The sequence below is a fragment of the Lagenorhynchus albirostris genome, chromosome 1, assembly GCF_949774975.1.
Source record: "Lagenorhynchus albirostris chromosome 1, mLagAlb1.1, whole genome shotgun sequence".
Taxonomy (NCBI): domain Eukaryota; kingdom Metazoa; phylum Chordata; class Mammalia; order Artiodactyla; family Delphinidae; genus Lagenorhynchus; species Lagenorhynchus albirostris.
In genome coordinates, this window is record NC_083095.1 from 125,654,382 (window position 1) to 125,677,170 (window position 22,789).

The 22,789-nt window shown below is 36.8% G+C and overlaps 1 protein-coding gene across 9 annotated transcripts in view; it reads left to right on the top strand.

Annotated features, from left to right (window-relative positions):
- MAP2K5 (mitogen-activated protein kinase kinase 5) overlaps positions 1 to 22,789 on the top strand; it is a 262,889-nt gene that overhangs the window by 68,434 nt on the left and 171,666 nt on the right. For all 9 annotated transcript variants that reach the window (XM_060152940.1, XM_060152910.1, XM_060152922.1 and 6 more), the window contains one exon: positions 12,030 to 12,069. In XM_060152940.1, coding sequence (XP_060008923.1) covers positions 12,030 to 12,069 — 40 coding nt within the window. The remainder of the gene's footprint in view (positions 1 to 12,029; positions 12,070 to 22,789) is intronic.

The window sequence follows — 22,789 nt, forward strand, 5'->3', positions numbered from 1 at the left end:
ACCATGTTAACTTTGAGGCAGGTGTGGGAGTAAGAAGGAGCGTATAACCAGAGTAAATAGAAAGAAGAAGAAATCATAAGATACAGAGTTATGGTAGCTTTTCTCTGATTAGAAAACTCTTTCTACCCCTGCCAGGTTCCCCATATTATACATCAGGTTGATTTGTGAGCCCTGTGTATGATCAGCATCTTGAAAGAGTTGTTAATATCTGTGACCTAATGACATGTTTGATTTGATACTAAACAGTCTAGGGAGCCCTGTTGCTTAACCATAAATTATTTTACAGTCAGTAGTCAGCATCTGTAATGGATTTTTAGACAGAAGGAAGGTTGGCACAGACTGCTATTTGAACTAGTACAGTTTATATAAAAGCTTTTTATAACTGCTGTTTACTTTGGATTTCCTATTTTAACAGCTAGAGCCTGGCTAATGTGTTTATCTATTATGGAAGGCAACAACTGTCAATGTTGATTTCCCTCAAACTATTTGAATTTTTTTTCTGTGGATGGCTATTTTAGTATGTGACATATTGGTAAAATCCTCCCCCAAAGAAACCTACCAAGAGAACAAATCTCTAAAAAGATCAAGCAATAAAACAACATTTTCATTCTCAAAACCATAGCTAGTTTACATTTGGTTACTGAAAGCACGTCATTGCATTAAAAGACAACATCCAGGGTTTTAAAAACATCTCACAAAATAACAAAAGATTTTTGTTTTAATTGTGTATATATGTATTTCTTAAGCCAAATCTTAACTATTGCTTTCTCCATTTTAGTGGCTGGATTGTTTTGTTAGGTTTCCTGTCCATTTGGAGAAATTCCAACATTTGATAGTGCTCTATAAATAATTCACAGAGTAATTGTGTCCCTCTTTTCACTAACCTTTTATGAAGTATGCTATGTGAGAAGTGGAACTTAAGTCAGTGGCATTTATTCCACATGGTGTATGAAAGAATTGCCCTGCCCCCTTCACAGGGCAATGGCAATGCTGTTATTTCAGTGTTTTTGCTTTGCCATCATGATTAAAAGTCATCATACACGCAATTACTCTTGAGATCCTTGCTCCAAGAGGCAAAAAAGTGTGTGTGGGGGGTCGTATTTCCCTTCTCATTTTGGTGACCATTTTACTAACAAATTGACATTTATCGCATATCATATTATCAGTTACACTGAAGTGTGAAATATTTACAGTGGGGTCATAGGTCATCCCCCCATTCTTAAATTATCACAATCACTAGAGAAGCATAGATAGTCCCTATTATAAATTCTTTCTCCTCATAATTGAAAATAATTTGATTAGAATGTATTCAGAAGTTAATATGCAGAATAGCACGGTAGAAATTAGATGCCTACTTTAATTATGTGAGATTGTACAAGCTTTATCAGAAAATATATGATCAGCTCTAGGTTATTTATTTTGTGAACAGGAGTCAGCTGGGCCGATTCATATTTTTTAGGTTCTCCTAGAATTTGAGATTCTAAGCATAAATAATTTCAGTAAACATTGTAAAATACAGATGCAGTTGATCTTATGCATGACATAAATTTGTGTGGGGATCCAGATGTTAGAATATGAACACAGGTTGCTTCTCCCTTATGTCCTGTGTGAATGTAGGACTTTTTTACATTTTGTTTTCAATTTTTTCTTTTCCTTACTCACTTTTAAAGATTCTTATAGGAATTCAGTTTATTTTTTGGACTGATCTATCTTTTAATAACTTCTCATTAGGGTTTAGATGAAGGTAGGGACACCTCTAGCCTTGTGTGTATTGTACTAGACCCATCTTTAAAATTTCAAATAGAAAATTGTAAGATTAATTGCATTTGTCCCCAGATATTGCTTTTGAAATCAGTCACATGTTCTTTGGGGCAAGGTACTGCACTTGGCAGTATGAGAGATGTTAACACCAACATTCAGGGCCTCAGGGGCACTGTTCTCTGGGTTCTGTTGCTGGCTTACTTTCTGTACCTTCTCGTCTCCTTTACTCGTTTCTTCTCATCTTCCTGACTTCTGGATTTGGAGTGGTTCGGGTTCAGTCCTCAGACCTCGTCTCTATTTAATTTAATTCCTAAGTGAGATTTTGTAGTTCCATGGCTTTGTATATCATCTATATGCTGATGAAGCCCAAAAGTATATCTCCAGTCCTGTCCTCTGTCCTGAACTTCCGACTCATATCTAATTACCAGTTGAATGTCTTTTAGGCATTTCACAGTTACCCAAACCTGAACTCTTGGTTTCCTCTGAAACCTGTTCCTTCTACAGTTTTTCTAATCTGTAAATGGAAACTCTGTTCTACAAGTTGCTCATGACAAAAACTTTCCAGTCATTCTTCTTCCTTCTTTTTCTCTCAGACCGTCCATCGTATTGACCCACAAATCTTGTTGGCTTTTCCTTAAAACTATTTCAACAAGCTGACCACCTCTGACTTACCACTATATTCTAAGCCTCTGTTATCTCTTGCTAGGATTATTGCAGTAGCCTCCCAACTAGTTTCCTAGTTTCTGTCCTTGCTTTCCTACAAGGAGTTCTCTCCACCCGATAGCCAAGATGATCTTTCTAAAATATAAGCTCTCCCCCTGACCCTATGGCTTTTTGTATCATTCAAAATGATAGCCAAAGTCCTCACCATGGCCTCAGTGGTATTACACAGTCCGTCTTTCCATTACCTTTCTGACCTTGTCTCCCACAACTAGCCCTCTTGCTTATTCCACTTCCACGCACGTATCAAACACACACTTGCACCTTAGAGCCTTTGAATTTAACATTTCCTCTGCCCGAAGTCCTCTTTTTCCAGCTATCTAAAGGGTATGTTCCTTTACTGCTCAAATATAACCTAATGAGAGGGGCATTCCCTAACTCCTCCCACTCATAGTATTAAAAAAAATGCCCCTAATCTTGATCACTCTATATCCCTACCTTTAGTCTTTTTTGTTGCACTTCTACTACCTGACATATTTTATATTTATTTGATTATTGTCATTCTTCCCCCATCAGAAAGTAAGCTTCAGGAAAGCAGGAACCTTGTCTGGTTTGTTCTCTATTCCAGCTGCAATACCCCCCCATAGTGCTTGGCAGTTGGAGACATGCATTATTTATTAAATACATAAACTAAGAGGAGAGTATGTCATATACCATGGTAGAAGTTGGGGACACAGCAATGAAGAGAATGAACCTTGACTTTGACCTTGAAACTTACTATAAAATAGGATAAGACACAGACCCTATATTAAGAATTTGCAATATAGTTTGGTAATTAGAGTTTACAGTATAGTTAAAGCACACACTAGTGACGTTACATAACAGTTTTAAAGAAAAATAATAACAGCAACATGTGACATATAAAGCATCAGAGTAGTGATGGCTTACTTTCTGTACCTTCTGCTGCCGATGGATAAATTCAGCCACAGAAACCACAGGGTAGGGAATATGGTAGGTGGAATTTTAATGCATTCTTGTTCTGAATTTCACCTTCAACATTCACAATATTCTGAAGTAAACTTATTTCAAATGTTTCCTTGTGTATACCCTGTCTATACTGGAAAGAACGCAAGCGTTGAAGTGAAATAGACCCGGATTTGAATCTGTATCTGCCATTCATGAATTCTTATTACCTTAATATCTCTGAGTCTGTTTCTATTATTATCTGTGAAATGTGGCTTATGTTACATACATCATACAGAGATTAGAATAATTCTGTGGACTCTCAGGAATTGTTAGTTCCTCTTGTTTCCTTTTTCCTTTCTCCTCTCTCCTGACTGCCCCATTTATTTATGAACTCCTAAATAATTGAGTATATACTGTGTGCTAAGTATTATTCTAGATGCTTTATACACATTGTTGAATGAAGTGGGTGAGCTCTCTGCCCTCATGGAGCTTAAAAGTGCAGGATTATGTAGTCAAAGGCTAACTAGGTCAGATTCTTCTATTTCTGTTAATAAACACTATAATTCTCCTATGATCTTAGCTTGAAATTTTAGATTCAGCTTCCTAATCCCCATGTTTCCTAGATTATCTCTGGCCAAAACCTTTTGTATCTATTTCCCCTTTTCCATATCTGTGAATACTACGTAGGTTCATATCACCACCTCTTATGTAGACTAACAGCTTTCTAAGTGCCCCTTGCTCTCTCTGGTTTCTCCTCATTTCTAGTAGTATTGTGGTAATATGCAGCCAGAATTAGGATTTTGATCATATCACTTTTCTGTCCAAGAACCTTCAGTGGCATTTATTGGCCAGCAAATGGAGGACAGCAGACTTAAAACAATAGTAATGAAAGCTGAAAGACAATGGTATCCTCAAAAGATGAAAAGGAAATGATTGTCTCAATTAAACTATCATTCAAGAGTGAGGGCAAAATAAATACATCTTCAGAAGTTAGTATAAAAGAATATATATGTGTGTCTATGTGTGTAGACAGGGAAAGAGAAAAAGGTAGTTTGATAGGGAAGGAGGGAGAGTTAGTTTGTAACTGAGGGAAATGCTTTAGGTAGAAAGAAACTGAATCCAATTGAATCCAGAAAGGAATAAAATGAAAGAAAGAATAGTGACTATTTAGGTAAATGTGACTACAAAACAACAGTTGTAGTGATTAGGGGCTTTAAAATGAAGTCAGGGCTTCCCTGGTGGCGGAGTGGTTGAGAGTCCGCCTGCCGATGCAGGGGGCATGGGTTCGTGCCCCGGTCCGGGAAGATCCCACATGCTGCAGAGCGGATGGGCCCATGAGCCATGGCCGCTGGGCCTGCGCATCCGGAGCCTGTGCTCCGCAACGGGAGAGGCCACAACAGTGAGAGGCCCGCGTACTGCCAAAAAAAATAAAATAAAATAAAAATGAAGTCAGTCAAACAAAAAGACTGGACAAAATAATACAAGACGAGAAGAGCTGATTGGACTTATAGCATTCTAAGATTTTTATATTGTTTGAGAGAAGAATAGGGATAGCAATTAACTTTATATTTTGTTAAGTCAGATATGATTTAAAAACGTTTGGGTAACAACTGAAAGATAATGAATGGAATGTATAACTTCGAAACAGAGGGAATAAAGGGATAATCCAATATAGTAGAGGGAGAGAGGTGTAAAATAAATGAATAAGGTGGTAGAAATAAATCTATATTAATAAGTATATTAAATATGTCAACTGATATTGCCAGTTAGTAGATTGGTCAAGTGAAACTTTAAAAAATACAGCTATCTACTATTTTTGACTATTTTAGAATGTATTCCTAAAACGTAAAGACAGAGAAAGGTTGAAAGGAAAAGGTTGGGGAAAAGATAGCAGGCAAAAACTAATCAGTAGAAAGCTATTGTGGTTATATTAACATAAGACAAAGCAGACTTTAAGGCAGAAAGTTTTGTGTTTTTTTGTTTTCTGGGGTTTTTTAAGGGATGAAGATAGAAAGGACTACTATATGATGATAGAAGAGAAAGACTGTGAATACATAATAGACCTAAGCTTGTATATAACTAATAACATAACCTTAAAATATGTAAAGCAAAAAACTTAGCAGAATTACAAAATTTGATAAATCCACAGTTATAGTGGTAGAATATGTCTCAGTAATCAACAGATCAATTTGACCAAAATTAAATAAAGATATAGAAGAGTTTAGCATCATAGTGAACAAATTGATCACATGATCATAGAGCACTCTTTATCAGTCATGTTGAAGATATGTATTATTTTCAGGTACAGAAAACTTAAAGAACTGATTATGTACTAGGGCACAAAGCAAGTCTCAATTAAATTTGTAACATACAGGTCACTTTTTCTGACTATACAGTTAGTTTAGAAATAAATAATAATGTTAACCCTCTCATTCATTTGGAAATTAAAATGCACACACCTGAATAATTTATTGGTCATGTAACACATCATAATGGGATAAAAATATTTACAACTGAACAGTAAAGAAATATCATATATGAAAACTCATGAGCTGCAGTCCAAGTCTTACTTAAAGGATAGTTTTTTGTATATATGTCAGAAAAAAACTGGATATAAATAGGTTTAACATCTAAATCAATAATTTTTTTTAAAGGGAAGGGGTTAAACCCAAAGAAAGTGGAAGGAAAGGAATACTAAAGAAAACAATTAATGAAATTAAAATTAAAGAAATATTAATAATTCAAGAAAACCAGCAGTGGGATTTTTGGAAAAATTGCTCAAGTATAAGAGAGAGAAGACACAAATAATAAAAGTAGAATTTTAAAAGGGGACATAATTCTAGGCAGAGACTTTAAAAGTAAGAGGATATGGGCTTCCCTGGTGGCGCAGTGGTTGGGAGTCCGCCTGCCGATGCAGGGGACACGGGTTCGTGCCCCAGTCCGGGAAGATCCCACATGCCGTGGAGCGGCTGGGCCCGTGAGCCATGGCCGCTGAGCCCGCGCATCCGGAGGCTGTGCTCCGTAACGGGAGGGGCCGCAAAAGTGAGAGGCCCGCGTACCGCAAAAAAAAAAAAAAAAAAAAAGATATAATGAATAACTTTACGACAATAAATTTGAAAACAGGAAATGACAATTTCCTAGAAAAACAAAACTGTCATTAAAAAAATAAAAAGACCTATAGCAGTTCAGGAAATTTATTCATTCTTTCCACAAATATTTATAAAATGTGCCCAGCACAGTGTTAGGCACTGGAGGTACAGTAGTGAACAACAACAAAAAATGTCCCTGTTTTCACAGTGCTTGCTTTCTGGTGGTATGAGACAAACAATAAATAAATTGTGTAGGGTGTTGATGAATTCTATAAAAATAAAGAAAGAGAAAATGGACTGTTTTATGTAAGATAGTCAAAGAAGTAACATTGAACCTGAAGGAAGTGATAGAGCAAGCCAAGTGGATATTGGAGGAAGAGTGGTCCAGGCTGAGTGTAGGTGCAAAGGGCCTGAGGCAGAAAGATGTTTGGTGGAGCAGAGTGAGTATTGTGGATAAGGGAGATTGGCAGAAGCAGAAATTAGTGAGGTAATCAAGGGCCAGATCCTGAAATCCTTGTAAGGACTTTTGATTCAGCACTTAGAAATCTACCCATAAAATGGGGAGGATAATAACTTCTACTCATGTTGTATGTCAATTATATCACAGTAAAGCTAGGGAAGAATACCTCCTGCTCCTACTCATAAGGTTATGGAATTAATTAATTAAATGCATGTAGAATGTCTACATGCATTCAGTTAATTAAATGCATTAATTAAATACATTTCTGCTTTATTCAAGAATTACATAAACTTTTTTCATCCAGAAGTAATAATTATTTATCAAACATCTATTAAGTTTGGAGTACCTATATCATGGGCCAGGACTTGTGCAAAGCATAAAGAATGCAAAGGTGATTAAGACATGGTAGTGTCCCCGCCCAGTATGGAAGACAGACATATAAACAATTTTTCTGCAGTGTGCTGGGGGTTATAACAGAGATACTAAAGTCTGAAGGCTAGGAGAGGCCTCAAAATGTTATAGTCTATGAGGGTGTATATTAAAGGAAGTTGTGTGGATGTTTTAAGGTAGCTTATATTTTCCTATTAATCCAAGGAGAATAAAAAATTAGGCTTCTCATTTAGCAACAGTTACTGTCCAATGGTGTTTCTGCTAAGATGCATACCTGGAATGTGGCACTTACCACACCTGAGTGTAATTAAGTTAACTAGTGGTCAAGAGATAAGCATGGTAAGAAATTTTATAATTTGAATCATGGTATAGCCATAGCATTTCAGATGACGAATTCTTTGTTTTCAAAGTTGGTTCACCATGATGTAACACTACTTGCTTTTCTTAACAGTAAGTGCTATATTGCAGCTTTTTGCCAGTCTTCATTGTTAAAGTTTTATTAGCCTTCCTTTGTAGAGCACATAGCCTGAGTCTTAAAGCACAAAGATAACTCTTGCCTTTCAGCCTGTTTTAGTGGGTTTTTAAAAACCCAGCTACCCTGAAAACTTTCTAGCTAACATGTAATGCCCGCTTACTGCGTGCCAGGCCCTGTCCTATGTGCTTTCCTTATCTCACTGAACCTCACAAGTTTATAACGTAGGGACTGATTTCCCCTTTTCAGACTTGAGGCACTTGAGACAAGGTGAGGTTTAATAACAGGCCAGGTTCACATGAAGAAGTGTCAGAGCTAGCATCAGAACCCAGGCAGTGACTTAGAGGTTACAAACCTCACTCTTCTGCCTCCCCTGGTAGATTGGCAGTGATTGCAGAAGATTCCTTGCTTGGAAAGATTCAGTGTGATGGTCTTAGCCTGATTGAAATAGGTCAGCACCTTTGTAAGTTTTGAATTATGAGTTCCCCTGTTCTAGAATGCAGTTAAGAACACTTAAACATTACCACATACTTTTTTAGGTCCTAGCATATATATGTTCTGCCTCAGTTCCAGTCTTGTCGTTGCCATTGACTAACTGTGTAAGCTTGGACAAGTTTTTTAACCTGGCTTTTAGATGTTTCTACTGCAAAAGGAAGGAATTAGATAAGACAGTTCTTTATATTACCTATTTGCTCAATATATTATCTGAATTTGTACTCTACCAAAATTAAAGGTTGGTACCAACTTTTTTGTCCAGTCACATAGAACCTATGGTTCCAAGTAGAAAGTAAGGAAGTGTGGAAAGTATAGATGTTCTCTTTTACTGGTCTCCTTTTTATTTTAAAAACTCAAAAAGTTTATACCAGGCTACTTAGCTTTTACAATCCTAAAGTGTATATATATTGTGTGCTCAATTTTAAGGGCTGGGACTATTCCCAGAAGCCCTGTGCTGGTCACAAACAAAATGGAACGCTCAAGGACTCAGCGCTAAAAATAACTTATAAAAATACTCCCTCCATGCACTCACTGGAACAGGTAATTACTGTGGCAACAAACTAATTTGAAGTGTTAGCGGTTAATTAAAATAATGCAGAGGTGTATAGTTGTCTTTTGGTGTAACCAGAGCCTCCATTCAAACTTCATTAATCACTTTACAGTGTTGAGAAAGATCAAGACAATTGAGGTGAAGGCAATTGAGATGCAGTATCCACTGAAAATAAACAAATTCCTTTTCTCTGGGTAGAATGCCATTTGCAAAGTTAAGGGACACACTGGACTCATACCTGGCACTGCTTTTGTCATCCACTTCTCATTGATGATTAAGTGTTAAATTGGTACTCTTATTGCACTGTAAACCAAACCACACAGCACCTTTATTGCTCGAAATCAAACCCAAACTTCCACGGATGAATTAGCATGCATCATAATTAAATCATCAAGCCTCCGCTTTTAATTCACGTGGAAATAGGAGACCCTTCTTTTGGAAAGAGATCGGCTTTCTTGACAAGCTAATTAAGTTGCCAAACTGTCCAGTATGGTATATATACTGGATTATTTGCTAATCATTTCCCTATCGCTCCTGTTGGTCTAAAACATCCAGGTGTACTCATTGTCCAGTGTAACATCACTGTTCTTTTTACAACTTTTGAATCCTTGTGTGTGCATTCAACTATTTATCTTTACATTTCAGCCTTCAGTTAGTGATTCTAATATCTAGTATTTTATTTTATTTATTTTTTTATTTTTTTTGTGGTACGCGGGCCTCTCGTTGTGGCCTCTCCCGTTGCGGAGCACAGGCTCCAACGTGCAGGCTCAGTGGCCATGGCTCACGGGTCCAGCCGCTCCGCGGCATGTGGGATCCTCCCGGATCGGGGCACGAACCCGTGTCCCCTGAATCGGCAGGCAGACTCTCAACCACTGTACCACCAGGGGAGCCCTAATATCTAGTATTTTATAATGTTGAAATTGGAAGAGACCATGATAATTCAAGAGGAAAAATAATATGTCATTATTAAATGTTACATATTATATTACCTGGAATAAAGTTACTAAATTCCTTCAAGTCATACTTCAAATTGGCTTAGTCCAACAAACTTCTCTGTCTTGCACTGAGAAGAAATACAATGTAAGTTTTTATATATTAATTTATTACATGAGTTCAGATATATCATGAATCAAATCACGACATGTAGTTTCACATTTTAAAAGTCTGATGTTATCATAGGTAGTAAAGTAACTGGTAATTTGTTATAAAACCAGTATAATATAAGGGCTCCACTTTAAAAATGTGTATCACTTTATACAAAGTACAAAAATGTTTTAATAATTTAAGTTTTATAATTTAATAGTATTTATATATACTAGGGAGGTTGGTGTTTAGAGAAAGTCTTTAGACACTTATACAGATTAAAGTACTCTTTGGTAAAGTGAACAATTGCTGATTTTTATACGCTTACCTTTCCTTTAAATGAGATATATGTGAATTTCTCTACAATTAATTGATAAAATAAAGGCTAAGTGTACCTTCCATAATTGGCTTAACGTTTGTCCACTCAAGTAGGAGAAACAGAATGAATTTTTTATAACAGTCTTATGTATGGATATATACATTAATGTTGATATATATGTTTTTTCTTAGTCATGCCTGATTTTATAACATTTTATATGTGAAAAGTTACAAATACTTGTAGGTTCTTAATAACTGAACGATTTCTTTAAGTCAGTCACTTGAAAAACACTTGTCAGTGATTGCACAACTCTGTAAATTTTCTAAAAATCTTGAATTGTACACTTAAAACAAGTGAATTTTACCATATATAATTATACCTCAATAAAGGTGTTAAAAATGAATATTTATGCCAAAACAACAGAAAATGATGTTTTCATTTTGATCATAGTAAAATATATGTTTTGTTTTTGTTTTATGAAATAAGCAATTTTTGTAACTGTGTGGTGATGGGTGTTAACTAGACTTACTGTGGTGATCATTTCATAGTATATTCAAATATTGAATCATTATGTTGTACACCTGAAACTAATATAATATTACATGTCAATTATATCTCAATTAAAAAATAAAAGGAATGAACAATGTTTACTACTAGGTCATTACCCAGTAAAAATTGGGAGCCTGGTAAATTTATTTAGCAACTTGGTATGTAAGGATGGGGAATTCCTGAGAAGCTAAATTCCATTCCCTCACATCTTCCTTACCCCACTTACATCTTAACACTAACTGGGTGAGGGGAAGATCAATTGGATCTTGGCTAATATGTAAAATCTTCTCTGGAGCAAGATTTTAGTTCTTCCAAACTAATTTGTTTCTTTATACCTATATGGACTTGTAATAACAGTGCTTGTTTATGTTATTTGGTTTGTTTTGAAATTTTTATATAAAGCAAATTGTTTTTGAATAGTTGGTCAGAATGTGCATTCCTTCCAGTGCGTGCATACACATTTCATTTCAATACAAAAGGTCTTGATGAGATGTAATGGTATTTTATTTCTGCAAACATTCTCTTACTCTTTTTCATAAATGAATGTATTCATATTGTTTGATTTAAATTGTAATTATTTCACTGTATCTGATCATCTGAGCTTGCCTCTGTTCTGTAGCTTTCTAAAAAAATATTGAGAAATGCCAGCTTTAGGAAAAGATGAACCTCATACTTGAGCCATGTAACTCTGTGACTTTGTACATGAATTTATATCTTAAGCCATGTGTTCTGAGATTATTTTGATGAAATGTAGGGATGTAGTTTATCTGTATATATAACTGAGATAAAAGGGAAACCTCCCATTTTATGTGGCTCTGTACCATGCTTAGCAGAGAGCTGTAGAAGACACACAGACACACACACAGTGACAGTATGTTTGTTGTAAGGGATCTGAAGCCAGAAGACTTGGGTTTAATGTCTAGTTCTGCCTCTTACTGACTCATGCCATTGGGTAAACTGCTAACTTCTCTATGCTTCAGAGTTCTGGACTCTAAAAAGTGTATAATTATACCAGCATTACCTCAGAGGGTTATTTTAAGGTACTACATAGTGAATCACTGTGTAAACCATTAAGCTCAATAGAAAATGTAAATTACTACTGTTATTAGTGTTCTTTGAAAGTATCATATATCCCCTTGCTGAGGATGTATTCAGATATACATTTATGTCCTTAACCACTTGGTAGGTTGTTTAGTGATCCCAAGTGATTTTATTATTTTTTTATCTTTCCGTAGAGCATATCATGTTCCAAGTGGGAAAATATTAGCTGTAAAGGTAAGTGCTGGATAAGTTTTATGAAATTCATGAAATTTTTGATGCTCTTCCCGCCCCCAAGCCCCCTTAGCTTGAGTCACAGGCATTGTCAAGAAATGAAGTGCTTTAAGGTCTGGGTGGTAGGTGGTGGGTGATGGAAGCTCTGGCCCTGTTGTGACATTCACGTCTTTTAAGTGCCTCCGAATGCTCAGTTGTAAGCTCCTCGAATTGTGATTCATCATCGTCACCTACACTTCTTTCTGTGTTCCCGGCTCAGTGGCATCACTGTCTTCCTCATCTTACAGTTCAAAAAAATCCACTCTTTTCTTTCCTTCATCTGCCACATCCTGTAAGTCACCACATCCTGTCAGAAATTTCCCCTGAAATGGGTCCATGTGTCACTTTCTTTCTATTCTCATTGCTTTGGCCTTGTATCAGGCCCACATACCTCCTACCTGGACTTTTATAATAATTTCCTCACTGTACCTTTCACTCTGCCACTGGAGTTGAGAAGTTGAATCCCCGATCCGACACCCCTCTTAGCACCCCTCTTCCCCCAGCCCCAATAGTGTACAACATAAAGCCTATGATGTCTGCCTCGCTTCTTTACATCTTTATGGCATCCTGAGATACCCTAACACCACAGCCCGAATGGAGTGAAGCTGCGCGTAACTCAGGGATCTTCTAGGCAACTACCTTAGATGCTCCTTACTTGTTTCCATTGTGTTCATGGTCACACCCCATCCCTGCCGTACTTCAGGATCCCAGTCCTGCCCGTGCTACTTTGGATTTAATCTCTGGCATTGGCTGCTGGTGCTTGATTTTCCCATCATTTTATCTCAGATTTCCCTAATGGAGTCTCTTGAATTGCACCTCTGACTGAAACCTTTATTACCTCAAATTAACTCCATAGAACTCCGCTTCCAAACTGGGCTCTTAGCTAACAAACTGGTCAGGCCTGCTTTGTTCCTTACTCCCCTGCAAATTGGTTAGGCACTCTACAAATAGGCCCCTGCCTACCTTTACAGCCACATCCTCTCCTTTACCTGCATGGTGCTTTCTGTTATGCCCATTATCTTCTGTCTCTGGGCCCTTAATAATGAAAGCTTTTATTTCTTGAATGACTACTATATGCCAGATATTGTGCTAGACTCTATATTGCTATTATCTTTAATCCTTAAAACTATAAAGTAAGCCTATTATTTTAGATTTGAGGACACTGAGACTCAGAAAACTGAATTGTCCAAGGTCACACAGATGGAAGAGCCAAGGCCAAGATTTAAAACAAAATCCATCAGCCTCCAAAGCACATATCTTCTGCTATACCCTGTAGCTTTTATATAAGTTATTACCATTGCCCATCCCTTTGATTTCCATCTATCCTTTCAAGGTCCATCTCCTCCAAAATTCCTTCTTAGTTAACCATAGTGAGAATTCAGTCTCTTTCCCCAATACTTGCATAGTATATATTTCTGTATCTTTTTATCTTATCTAGGAAACTAAGAATCAGAACACTTAAATTGCAATTGGTTGTACCTTTTAGTAAAGTTAAACCAAAACTGAGACTCAGGTCTTCCATACCACACTTAATACAGCACCTAGAATGTGTTACGTGTATTATCAAGACTAGTTTTAACAACTCAAATAGCTTTTGGTGAGACACTACCACAGAGCTCCTTCTTGGGATATTTTCTTTGATATTCCAGCCAAACTAGGTTCACAGAATTGTAGAACTGAAAGAGACCTTAGAGATCATCTGTCATGGCCCACATTTTAAAGACAGTTTCCAGGGTAGGTACTGTAGAGGCCAGGTTCCACCTCAGTCTTCCCCTGAGTTCACTGAGTACAGCTCTGTGGTACCAGCTTGTCATTGGGTTGTTCTTTCTGTACCTTCTGAGCTCCCTCTTCATTCAGAGGACACCTCCACCAACTCCAACACTATTTTCCTTTTTATCTAGTTATCTGTTTGTTCCTCCGATGTCAAAACTTTTAGATTGTTGTCAATGGTGTATTTAAAGACAGTCAACTTTAGGTTATTTATTCCTATAAATCACCCCCCAAAACTTACTATTTGGCCTTGCAAGTGCATTATAATTTTTCATAATTTCATACATTTTGAATTATGTTTAACCTAGGCTGATATTAAAATTCTTCTGCATGATTATTTCGTTGGGTGTGGCTAACAGTTGTTTCTGGAAAGGATTAAACGCAATTTTAAAGAAAGGACACATTTAAAAAAGAGCTGTTAAAGTAGAGACTTTCAATAAATGAAAACAGTAGGGCTTTACAAATATACTATTCACTAGACCTGACCATAAAACTGAGCTACAGAGCAGGGACTGTATTGTATTGTATCCCTCAATTCTATAAAATCACATACTAGATGCTCAAACTGAGTTGAATGAATTAATGATTTGAGTAGATATGATTATTGTGTTTAAACTTTTTGTTTAGCCCTGAGCTTCTTGGCAGTGAAGGCAAAAACCATTTTTGCTTATATAATAGTCATATTCTAAGAGAAAGAAATGTATCATTTCTTTAAAACAGGCAGAGTTTTTTAAATTAAATCTTAGGAGTGTTATTTAGTTTCCAAATATTTGGGGATTTTTCCAGATATCTTTCTGTTACTGATTTCTAATTTAAATCCATTGTGGTCAGGGAACATACTTTGTATAACTGGAATTATTTTAAGTTTATTGATGTTTATTTTTTGGCCCAGAATATGACTTATCTTGGTAAGTCTTCCCTGTGCACATGAAAAGAATGTATAGTCTGTTGTATACGATGTAGGATAAATGTCAATTAGATTAAGCTGGCTGTTAGTGTTGTTCCAAATATCTGTATCTTTACTGATTTTTTATCTACTTGTCCTATCAACAAGAAAGAAGGGTGTTGAAATCTGCAGGAACAATTGTGTATTTGTCTGTTTTTTCTTGAAATTCTATCATTTTTTACTTCATATTTTTTGAAGATCTGTTAGGTTATTTAGGATTGTTATGTCCTCTTGATGAATTGGCCCCTTTATCATTATGAAGTGATCTTCTTTATCCATGGTAATATTCTTTGCTCTGAAATCAACATTGTCTGATGTTAATATAGCTACTCCAGCTTTACTTTGACTAGTGTTAGCATGATACAGCCTTTTACTTCTAACCTGTTGTATCTTTATATTTGGGATGGATTTATTGTAGGCAGCATATAGTTGGGTCTTGTATTTTAATCCAGTCTGATAATCTCTGTTTTTTAATTGAGATATTTAGATCATTTACATCTCATATGATTATTGATATGGTTGGATTTAAGTATATCAATTTGCTCTTTGTTTTCTATTTATTCTGTCTGTATGTCCTTTTTTTAAGCAGCTGCTTTAGGGTTTGTAGTATACATCTTTAATTTATCATAGTCTACCTTCAAGGGATTTTAATTTATTTTTTATGTATATATTTTTGGCTGTGTTAGGTCTTCGTTGCTGCATGTGGGCTTTCTCTAGTTGCAGCGAGCAGGGCTACTCTTCATTGCCGTGTACAGGCTTCTCATTACGGTGGTTTCTCTTGTTGCGGAGCACGGGCTGTAGGCACATGGGCTTCAGTAGTTGTGGCGCGTGGGCTCAGTAGTTGTGGCGCACAGGCTTAGTTGCTCCGCAACATGTGGGATCTTCCCGGACCAGGGCTCGAACCCGTGTCCCCCGCATTGGCAGGCAGATTCTTAACCACTGTGCCACCAGAGAAGCCCTACCTTCAAGTAATATTGTGCCACTTTACCTATAGTGTGAGAACTTTACAACGGTATACTTTCATTTCCCTTATCGTCACCTTGGTTATCATACATTTTACTTACTCATGTTATAAACTCCAGAATACATTGTTACTGTTTTTGCTTTAGACAGTTGTCTTTTAAAGGCATTTTAAATGTAAGAAAATATTTATATTTACTCACATTTTTTCAGTGCTCTTTATTCTCTTGTGTCGATCCAGATTTCTGTCTGGTATCATTTTCCTTCTGTCTGCAGGACTCCCATCTTTTACATTTCTTATAGTGCATGAGTGTCCTGGCAATGAATACTTTCAGCTTTTGCATGTCTTGAAAAGTGTATATTTTGACTTTAAATTTTGGAAGACATTTTTGCCAGATACAGAATTCTAGGTTAATCGTCCTTTTCTTTCAGTAGTTTAAAGATTTTGTTTCACTGTTTTCTGCATTGCATTCATTCTTACTGTCATTTAAAATCTTTATTCCTCTGTACATTAGAACTGACGTCTTTTCTGACTGCTTTTCTCTTTTTTAAAAATCTTTATTGGAGTATAATTGCTTTACAATGGTGTGTTAGTTTCTGCTTTACAACAAAGTGAATCAGCTATACATATACATATATCCCCATATCTCCTCCCTCTTGCGTCTGCCTCCCCCCCATCCCACCCCTCTAAGGCGGTCACAAAGCACTGAGCTGATCTCCCTGTGCTTTGCAGCTGCTTCCCACTAGCTAGCTATTTTACATTTGGTAGTGTGTATAAGTCTGCTTTTAAGATTTTTTTATCACTAGTCTTATGCAATTTGATTATGGTGAGATTTTATGTAATTCTCCTCATGATGCCTGTACTTAGGATTTATTGAGATAGAAATTTGTGGGGTTTTAGTTTTCATTAAATTTGGAGAAATTTTAGCCATTATTTCTTCAAGTATCCCCCCCCCACACACATTTGGGAACTTAAATTGCATTTATATTAGGTCACTTGAAGTTGTCCCACAGCAAAATGATACTCTGTTGTTTGTTTATTCTAGGCTTTTTTTTCTCTCTAACGTTTCACTTTTGAATAGTTTCTGTTGTCAAATGTTCAGGTTTTCGTCCTTTCATCTGCATTGTCTATTCTGTTATTAATTTTGTTCCGTATATTTTTCATTTCAGACGTTGTACTGTTTATCCCTGGAAGTTTACATGGGTCTTTTTTACATCTTCCATGTCTCTACTTAACATGCTCCATCTTTCTTCTACCTTCTTGCGTATGTGGAATATAGTTATGATAACTGAATTAATGGTCTTGCCTATTAATTCTATGATAAGTGTCATTTGGGGGTCAGTTTTGTTTGATTGCTTTTTCTCCCCATTTGGGGTTGTAGTTTTTAATACCTTATAATTTTTTACTGGATGCCAGTCGTATGGCATAGGCTCATTCCTGTAAATATTCTTGAGCTTTATGCTGAGGTGCTGTTTAGTGAATCTGAAACAGTTTGATCCTTTCAGGACTTGCTTTTAAGCTTTATGAGATGGGACCATCCCAGTGGTTAGTCCAGAGCTAATTTTCCCCAGTCAGCTGAAGCAGTCACCTTCTGAATACTTTACCCCAATGCCTTGGCAAATACAGGTTTTCCATCCTGGCTGGTGGGAACACAAACTCTGCCTAGTGTGAGGTTTGGAGATTGTTTCTCCTGGTTCTTTCTGGGGGTTCTTTCCCTGGCCTCAGGTAGTTTCCTGACATCCACGTGCTAGTTGTTACTCAGCTGAAGACTTCAGGGGTCCTCTGCAGCTCTCTGGAGCTGTCTCCTTTTGCTCTTCTGCCAGTGAACTCTAGCTGCCTTGGCCTCCTCGGACTCCGAGTTCTCTCAACTTAGGGAGGTGGCTGAGCTCCCCCTGGGTCCCATGCAGGGGGCGGGGCCTGGAAACTCTTGTCTAGTTAGTAAGCTGAACAGTCATAGGACTCATCTTATTCCATCTCTTAGGGATCACTGTCCTATTTTAGCTGATATCTAATGTCTAGAAGCCTGTTGATTTTTCTGGGGTCTTTTTTTGTTGTTGTTGTTATTTAATTTTTAGTATCTCTTCCTTTCTTGTCACCATGCAAATCCAGGTGCTTGTTTTTGTCTCTTGTCAGACATGTTGACCAGCTTTTAAATTATTCTCTCAAAAATACAAGCTCCCATTTATTGATCATTTGTACTGTGCTAAGCACTCTACATACGTTTTCCTCATTTAATGTTCACAGTGACCTTTTGCAGTTACTACCATTATGGATCCTCATTTTACAGACGCAGAAGCTGAGGCACAGAATAGTTAAGTAGCTTAGTCCCACAGCTAATATGTAATGGAACCAGGCTTTGAACTCAGGGAAGTCTTGCCTCAAGTCCATGCTCTGTACTATATTTCTGCTCAGTACCCTTGGATTTGGCTTCTGAAAACATAATTCTAGTCACATCTCTTCCCTTCTCAAAAGTCTTCAAAGGCTCTATATTACTTCCCAAGTAAAAGCTCTGTGGAATGGAACTCAAGATCTTCCACAGTAGATCATCAGCCTACTTTTAAAGCATTATCTCATGTGTCTGAATCCTGTGCTGCTTTTAAGTTGAACTCATTGCCTTATCTGAACCCAAGTAGTGTCTCACTTCAACACTTTTACTCATGTATTTCTTTCTAATTAGAATGCCTTCACCCATGTCTCCACTTATCAAAATACTTAACACCCTTCAAGGGTCAGCTCCAAAGCTTGCTCTTCCATTGAACTTACTTGAATAAATCCTGTCACATCTGGTATATCTATCACTCATTCACCTTCTCCCTTGAACCTCCCTAGAATTCCCTGTATGTCTCTTACGGGTGTTATCACATAGTGCCTTGTATTTTGCTATTAGTATACATGTACATTTCCCCTATTACACTGAAATCTCTTTGTAAGTGGGGAACAGATCTTATTTAGCTTCTTGTCTTACTCATTGATTCATGTAGAACCTTGCATACAGGGCCTAGTACAGAGCACTGAACATCTTGTAATGATTAGATGTTCAACACATAATTAGTTGATTGACTAACTAAATAAATTTTATTCTGTCATTTGTTCTTTAATTCATTCATTCATCTTTTGAAGTAACATCCTGAAAGTAGGTTCAGCTCATGTACAGAATATCCCATAGTGTTCTTTGTATGGACCATTGCTCTCACCCAGAGTATTTCTTAGCTTTTTTTTTATATTAAAGGGTGAAATGAAAGGTTAAGAGTTAGAAGTACATTTGGTCCTTTCCTGACCCTCTCCTGACTTTTGTGTGACTTCAAGCATGTCACTTGAACCTCTCAGTGACCTCAGCTGTGAAACGGGGCTGCCTGGTGTCACAAAGGGATTGCGAAGAGCAGCAAATCACAGTCCTTGTCTAAACAGAATCACCTGCAGGGCTCTGATGCCTGCATAGAATGATGAGGGAAATTTAATTTTCCAAGTCAAATGGTCGTTTGGACCCATAGTTTGAATGTCTGTGGGAGCAATTAGATGAGAGTCCTTGAAAATCTGTTACTTTTCTCTTCCTACTCAAAATATTTCTAATTTTTGTACTTGTAAATGTTCTTATTTTCTAGACTTTTTTGTCTAAAGAATATTGCAATGTCTAAGCGTATTGGTGTTTACCTCTTTAGACTTCAAAGGCGGGAAAATATTTCAGATATTATAAAAAGAAAGTTGAATTTTGGGAAGAATAGAAGTATTTTGAATTTTTATTTTATATCACTGAGTTTAGAAAAAAATTTGCCTCAAAATGATACTAATGCTAGTTCAAAGATAAGTATTCGATGACTGTATATGAATATGTGTTTCTAACTAGCTTTTGGTGGGCGGCAGGGGAGGAATGTAGTTAAGCAAGACGATTGCAAACAAGTAGAGCAGAAAACAAATAAAAATACTGTTAGCCATCTTGCAAACAGAACCTTTTTATACCGTTAATGTAGTCTATAAAATCTTTGAAAGAGTAGAGCTTAATAGATTCCCCAGTACTGTAAATATTCTAATTGGGAAAAATCCATCTTCCAGGAAATTTAGCCTTGTATGTAGCATGTGCTGATTATCATTCTTTGACTGCTTTGGGTTTCTGCTGCTTTTAAACTAGCATTTAAATGGACCATTTGATTAATCATTTGTATACTGACTGTAATCCTCCCAAATTTCCTTTCTGAGTTGTACATACTGTAAAAGACAATTATGTCGCCACAGATTAAATAAGCGAATTAAAACAGAATAGTGGCTTAATTTGACCTGTGATTTTGCTCTCCTTCCCTTTAGTGGAGCGTGTGCCACTCCAGCAAATAAATGAAGTCATCCATGACAGCTTGTGATGAATTGCCGTATTTACACTGTATATTTTAATAGCCTCACACTAATTTAAATTGAGCACAGAGTAGATTATAATTCAGTCACTTGACTGCTTATATTTAACTTGACAACTCATCCTTATTTGTCCTGGAGGTGTAGTGGAGAGCAGCGGAAATGCACTCAGGTATTTCAGTTTCTCACTTAACCCTTTCTCCAGGAAATGCTTCATGTTCAAATTCTTTCCAGTTTGAAAAATTTAGCTCTTCCTAAGGAGAAAAAAAAACAATCATGAAGACTTAAGGAGTTCATGCTTTCCTTGTTCTTCAGAAAAAAATATTAGTATTCGCCATGCTTTTTTTCCAATTTTTCCATTTTAGGGTAGATTTTACTTGCCCTCTCAAGTTCCCAGAAATTACATTTTCATTTTTTTTTACCATTATGGAATCTCCACTATTCTGGACTATAGCAAATTCCAAGAATGATAAAGACCTATTAGGGTACAGTGGATTGGTCCCACAAATACGGTGTTACTTGCTACATGTTAGGCCAGTGTGGCAATTTTATTTATTTTGGTGTTTATGTCTTTGGTTTTAAATTCAGTTATAGAAATCAGGCAATTCATTTCCTTCCTGTCTAGAAATAGCTTATTTGTAGGATTATGTTTGTAAGGAGTACTTTAATTAAGTCCCACATCACTTAATGGGCACCACTTGAGTAAGACCCTGGGCTGGGTGCTGGATATGGGGGGAGAGGACCAGAGAAAAATGCACAAGACAGTCGTTGCCGTTGCCGTTCAGGGGCTTACAACCACTCTGTACTCTCTAGGCTTCTGTTTTTAGGAGATGAGGTATTAATGCTAAAGGCAGCTTGTGATAAGGAAAAAGATAAAGGATCTGATGGAGGGCTTTGGGGCTGGCTTTGTGGAGGTGGTGGTGGCATTCAAGCTGTATCTAAAGGATAGGAAAGGTTTTATGGCCAGTGACTATGGAATGGAGCAAGGAAGCACACCTCAAGTGGAGGGAACAGCTTGGGGGAAAGCACAGGATATGTGTGTGGACCGGTAGAAATCATCTGGTTTTACACGTAGATTGGGTTTGTGGTAAGGAGTAGTGGGAGAAGGAGCTAGAATAACGAGTTGGAGGTAGACTGTGGAAGAATTCCTTGACTATCATGCTAGAATTTTAACTTTATTTGAGGCCATAAGAGCCCAGTTAAGGTTCTCTGTGAAGAGAATATGTTCATAGCTGGTAGTTTTGGGTTAATAATAAGGTTTTGGTTAGCCTTGTGGCATCATGTTGTTTCTTGATTGGGGGCCTGGAGGTGCAATATATCTTAGTAGTCATACTAAACACCGAATAAATGACATTTTTGAAACATTAAATAAGGGATTCTCAACCTTACTAGGGGTTACAAATTATCTGGGAAATTTTTTAAAAATGCAAAGATGTGAGCCCAACCCTAGAGATTCTGATTCCCTTATTCTGGAGTAAGCCCTGTGCATCAGGATTTGTTAGAAGTGTCCTTATATATTTATATAAACACCTAGATATATAGGTAATTATAATGTGAGGCCAAGGTTGAGAACCACTGCTTTAAGGTAAATAATACCTTACTCCTTTTAGCAGAGTTTTTCAGGTTGGAAGAGTCCCTGTACTTGACATAGTAGGATGAATAGCTCTAATATTTTATGGCATAGAATTCAAACAACACTAGATGAATTAATTTTGTTGCTAAATTTTATACAGGAACAAAAATGTAAGTGAATATTGTGGCAAATGACTATTGATTGGGAGAAATGTTTAAATGCTTCTTGGCAGTTTTGCATTACACTTACAGTCTAGTTTTAGTGAGAGCTTTTATAAATAACCCTAAAGCAAACTCTTGATAGAAACTGCTATGCCTTTTTGTACTCATTTTACCCTCCCCCCAACGGATGTCAGGACTATAAAATCTGTGTTTTAGAGATTATCCTTTTATTTCCTTGCTCTAACAGCAGTTTGCAATTCAAAATTTATGTTTTTTCCTCCAGTATTGATTATATATATGTGTGTGTGTGTGTGTTTATACACACACACACACACACACATATATTCTGCCATTGTAATACAAAATGTGGTTCAGTGTTGGATGGTGTTTAATTAGACTATCATTGGTAATCCTGAATGTTAAGTTGTTATCTAGAAAAGTCTAGAGTCAGAAACTCTGCCACAAATCTTAGAAATTATCTTCCAGTTATTTTATTATCATCACTGTCTGTTTTAAGTAAAAAACAATTTCCCTTGAATTGGCTTCACAGGAAATGCTAAGTAAAATTTGAATGGTTGATGGTCTTCTTTCTTAAAAAAATAAGTGTTTGAAATAAACTAGAATTTGTTCTAGGTAAGTTTATAAATATACTATTGTACGTTTCTGTGTTATGAATTTGACTCAGTGGTTGATATTTTAAGGAAAACCATAAAGCCTCAGGGCATACTGGAAAGTGCATGGTCCTTGGAATCAGGGAGGGGCCCTGACATTGCTGGGCCTCATGACTCCTCAGAACCTTGGTTTCTTCCTCTAAAAGAAGGGAATTAGGGACTTCCCTGGTGGCTCAGTGGTTAAGAATCCACCTGCCAATGCAGGGGACATGGTTTCGAGCCCTGGTCCGGGAAGATCCCACATGCCCATGTGCCACAACT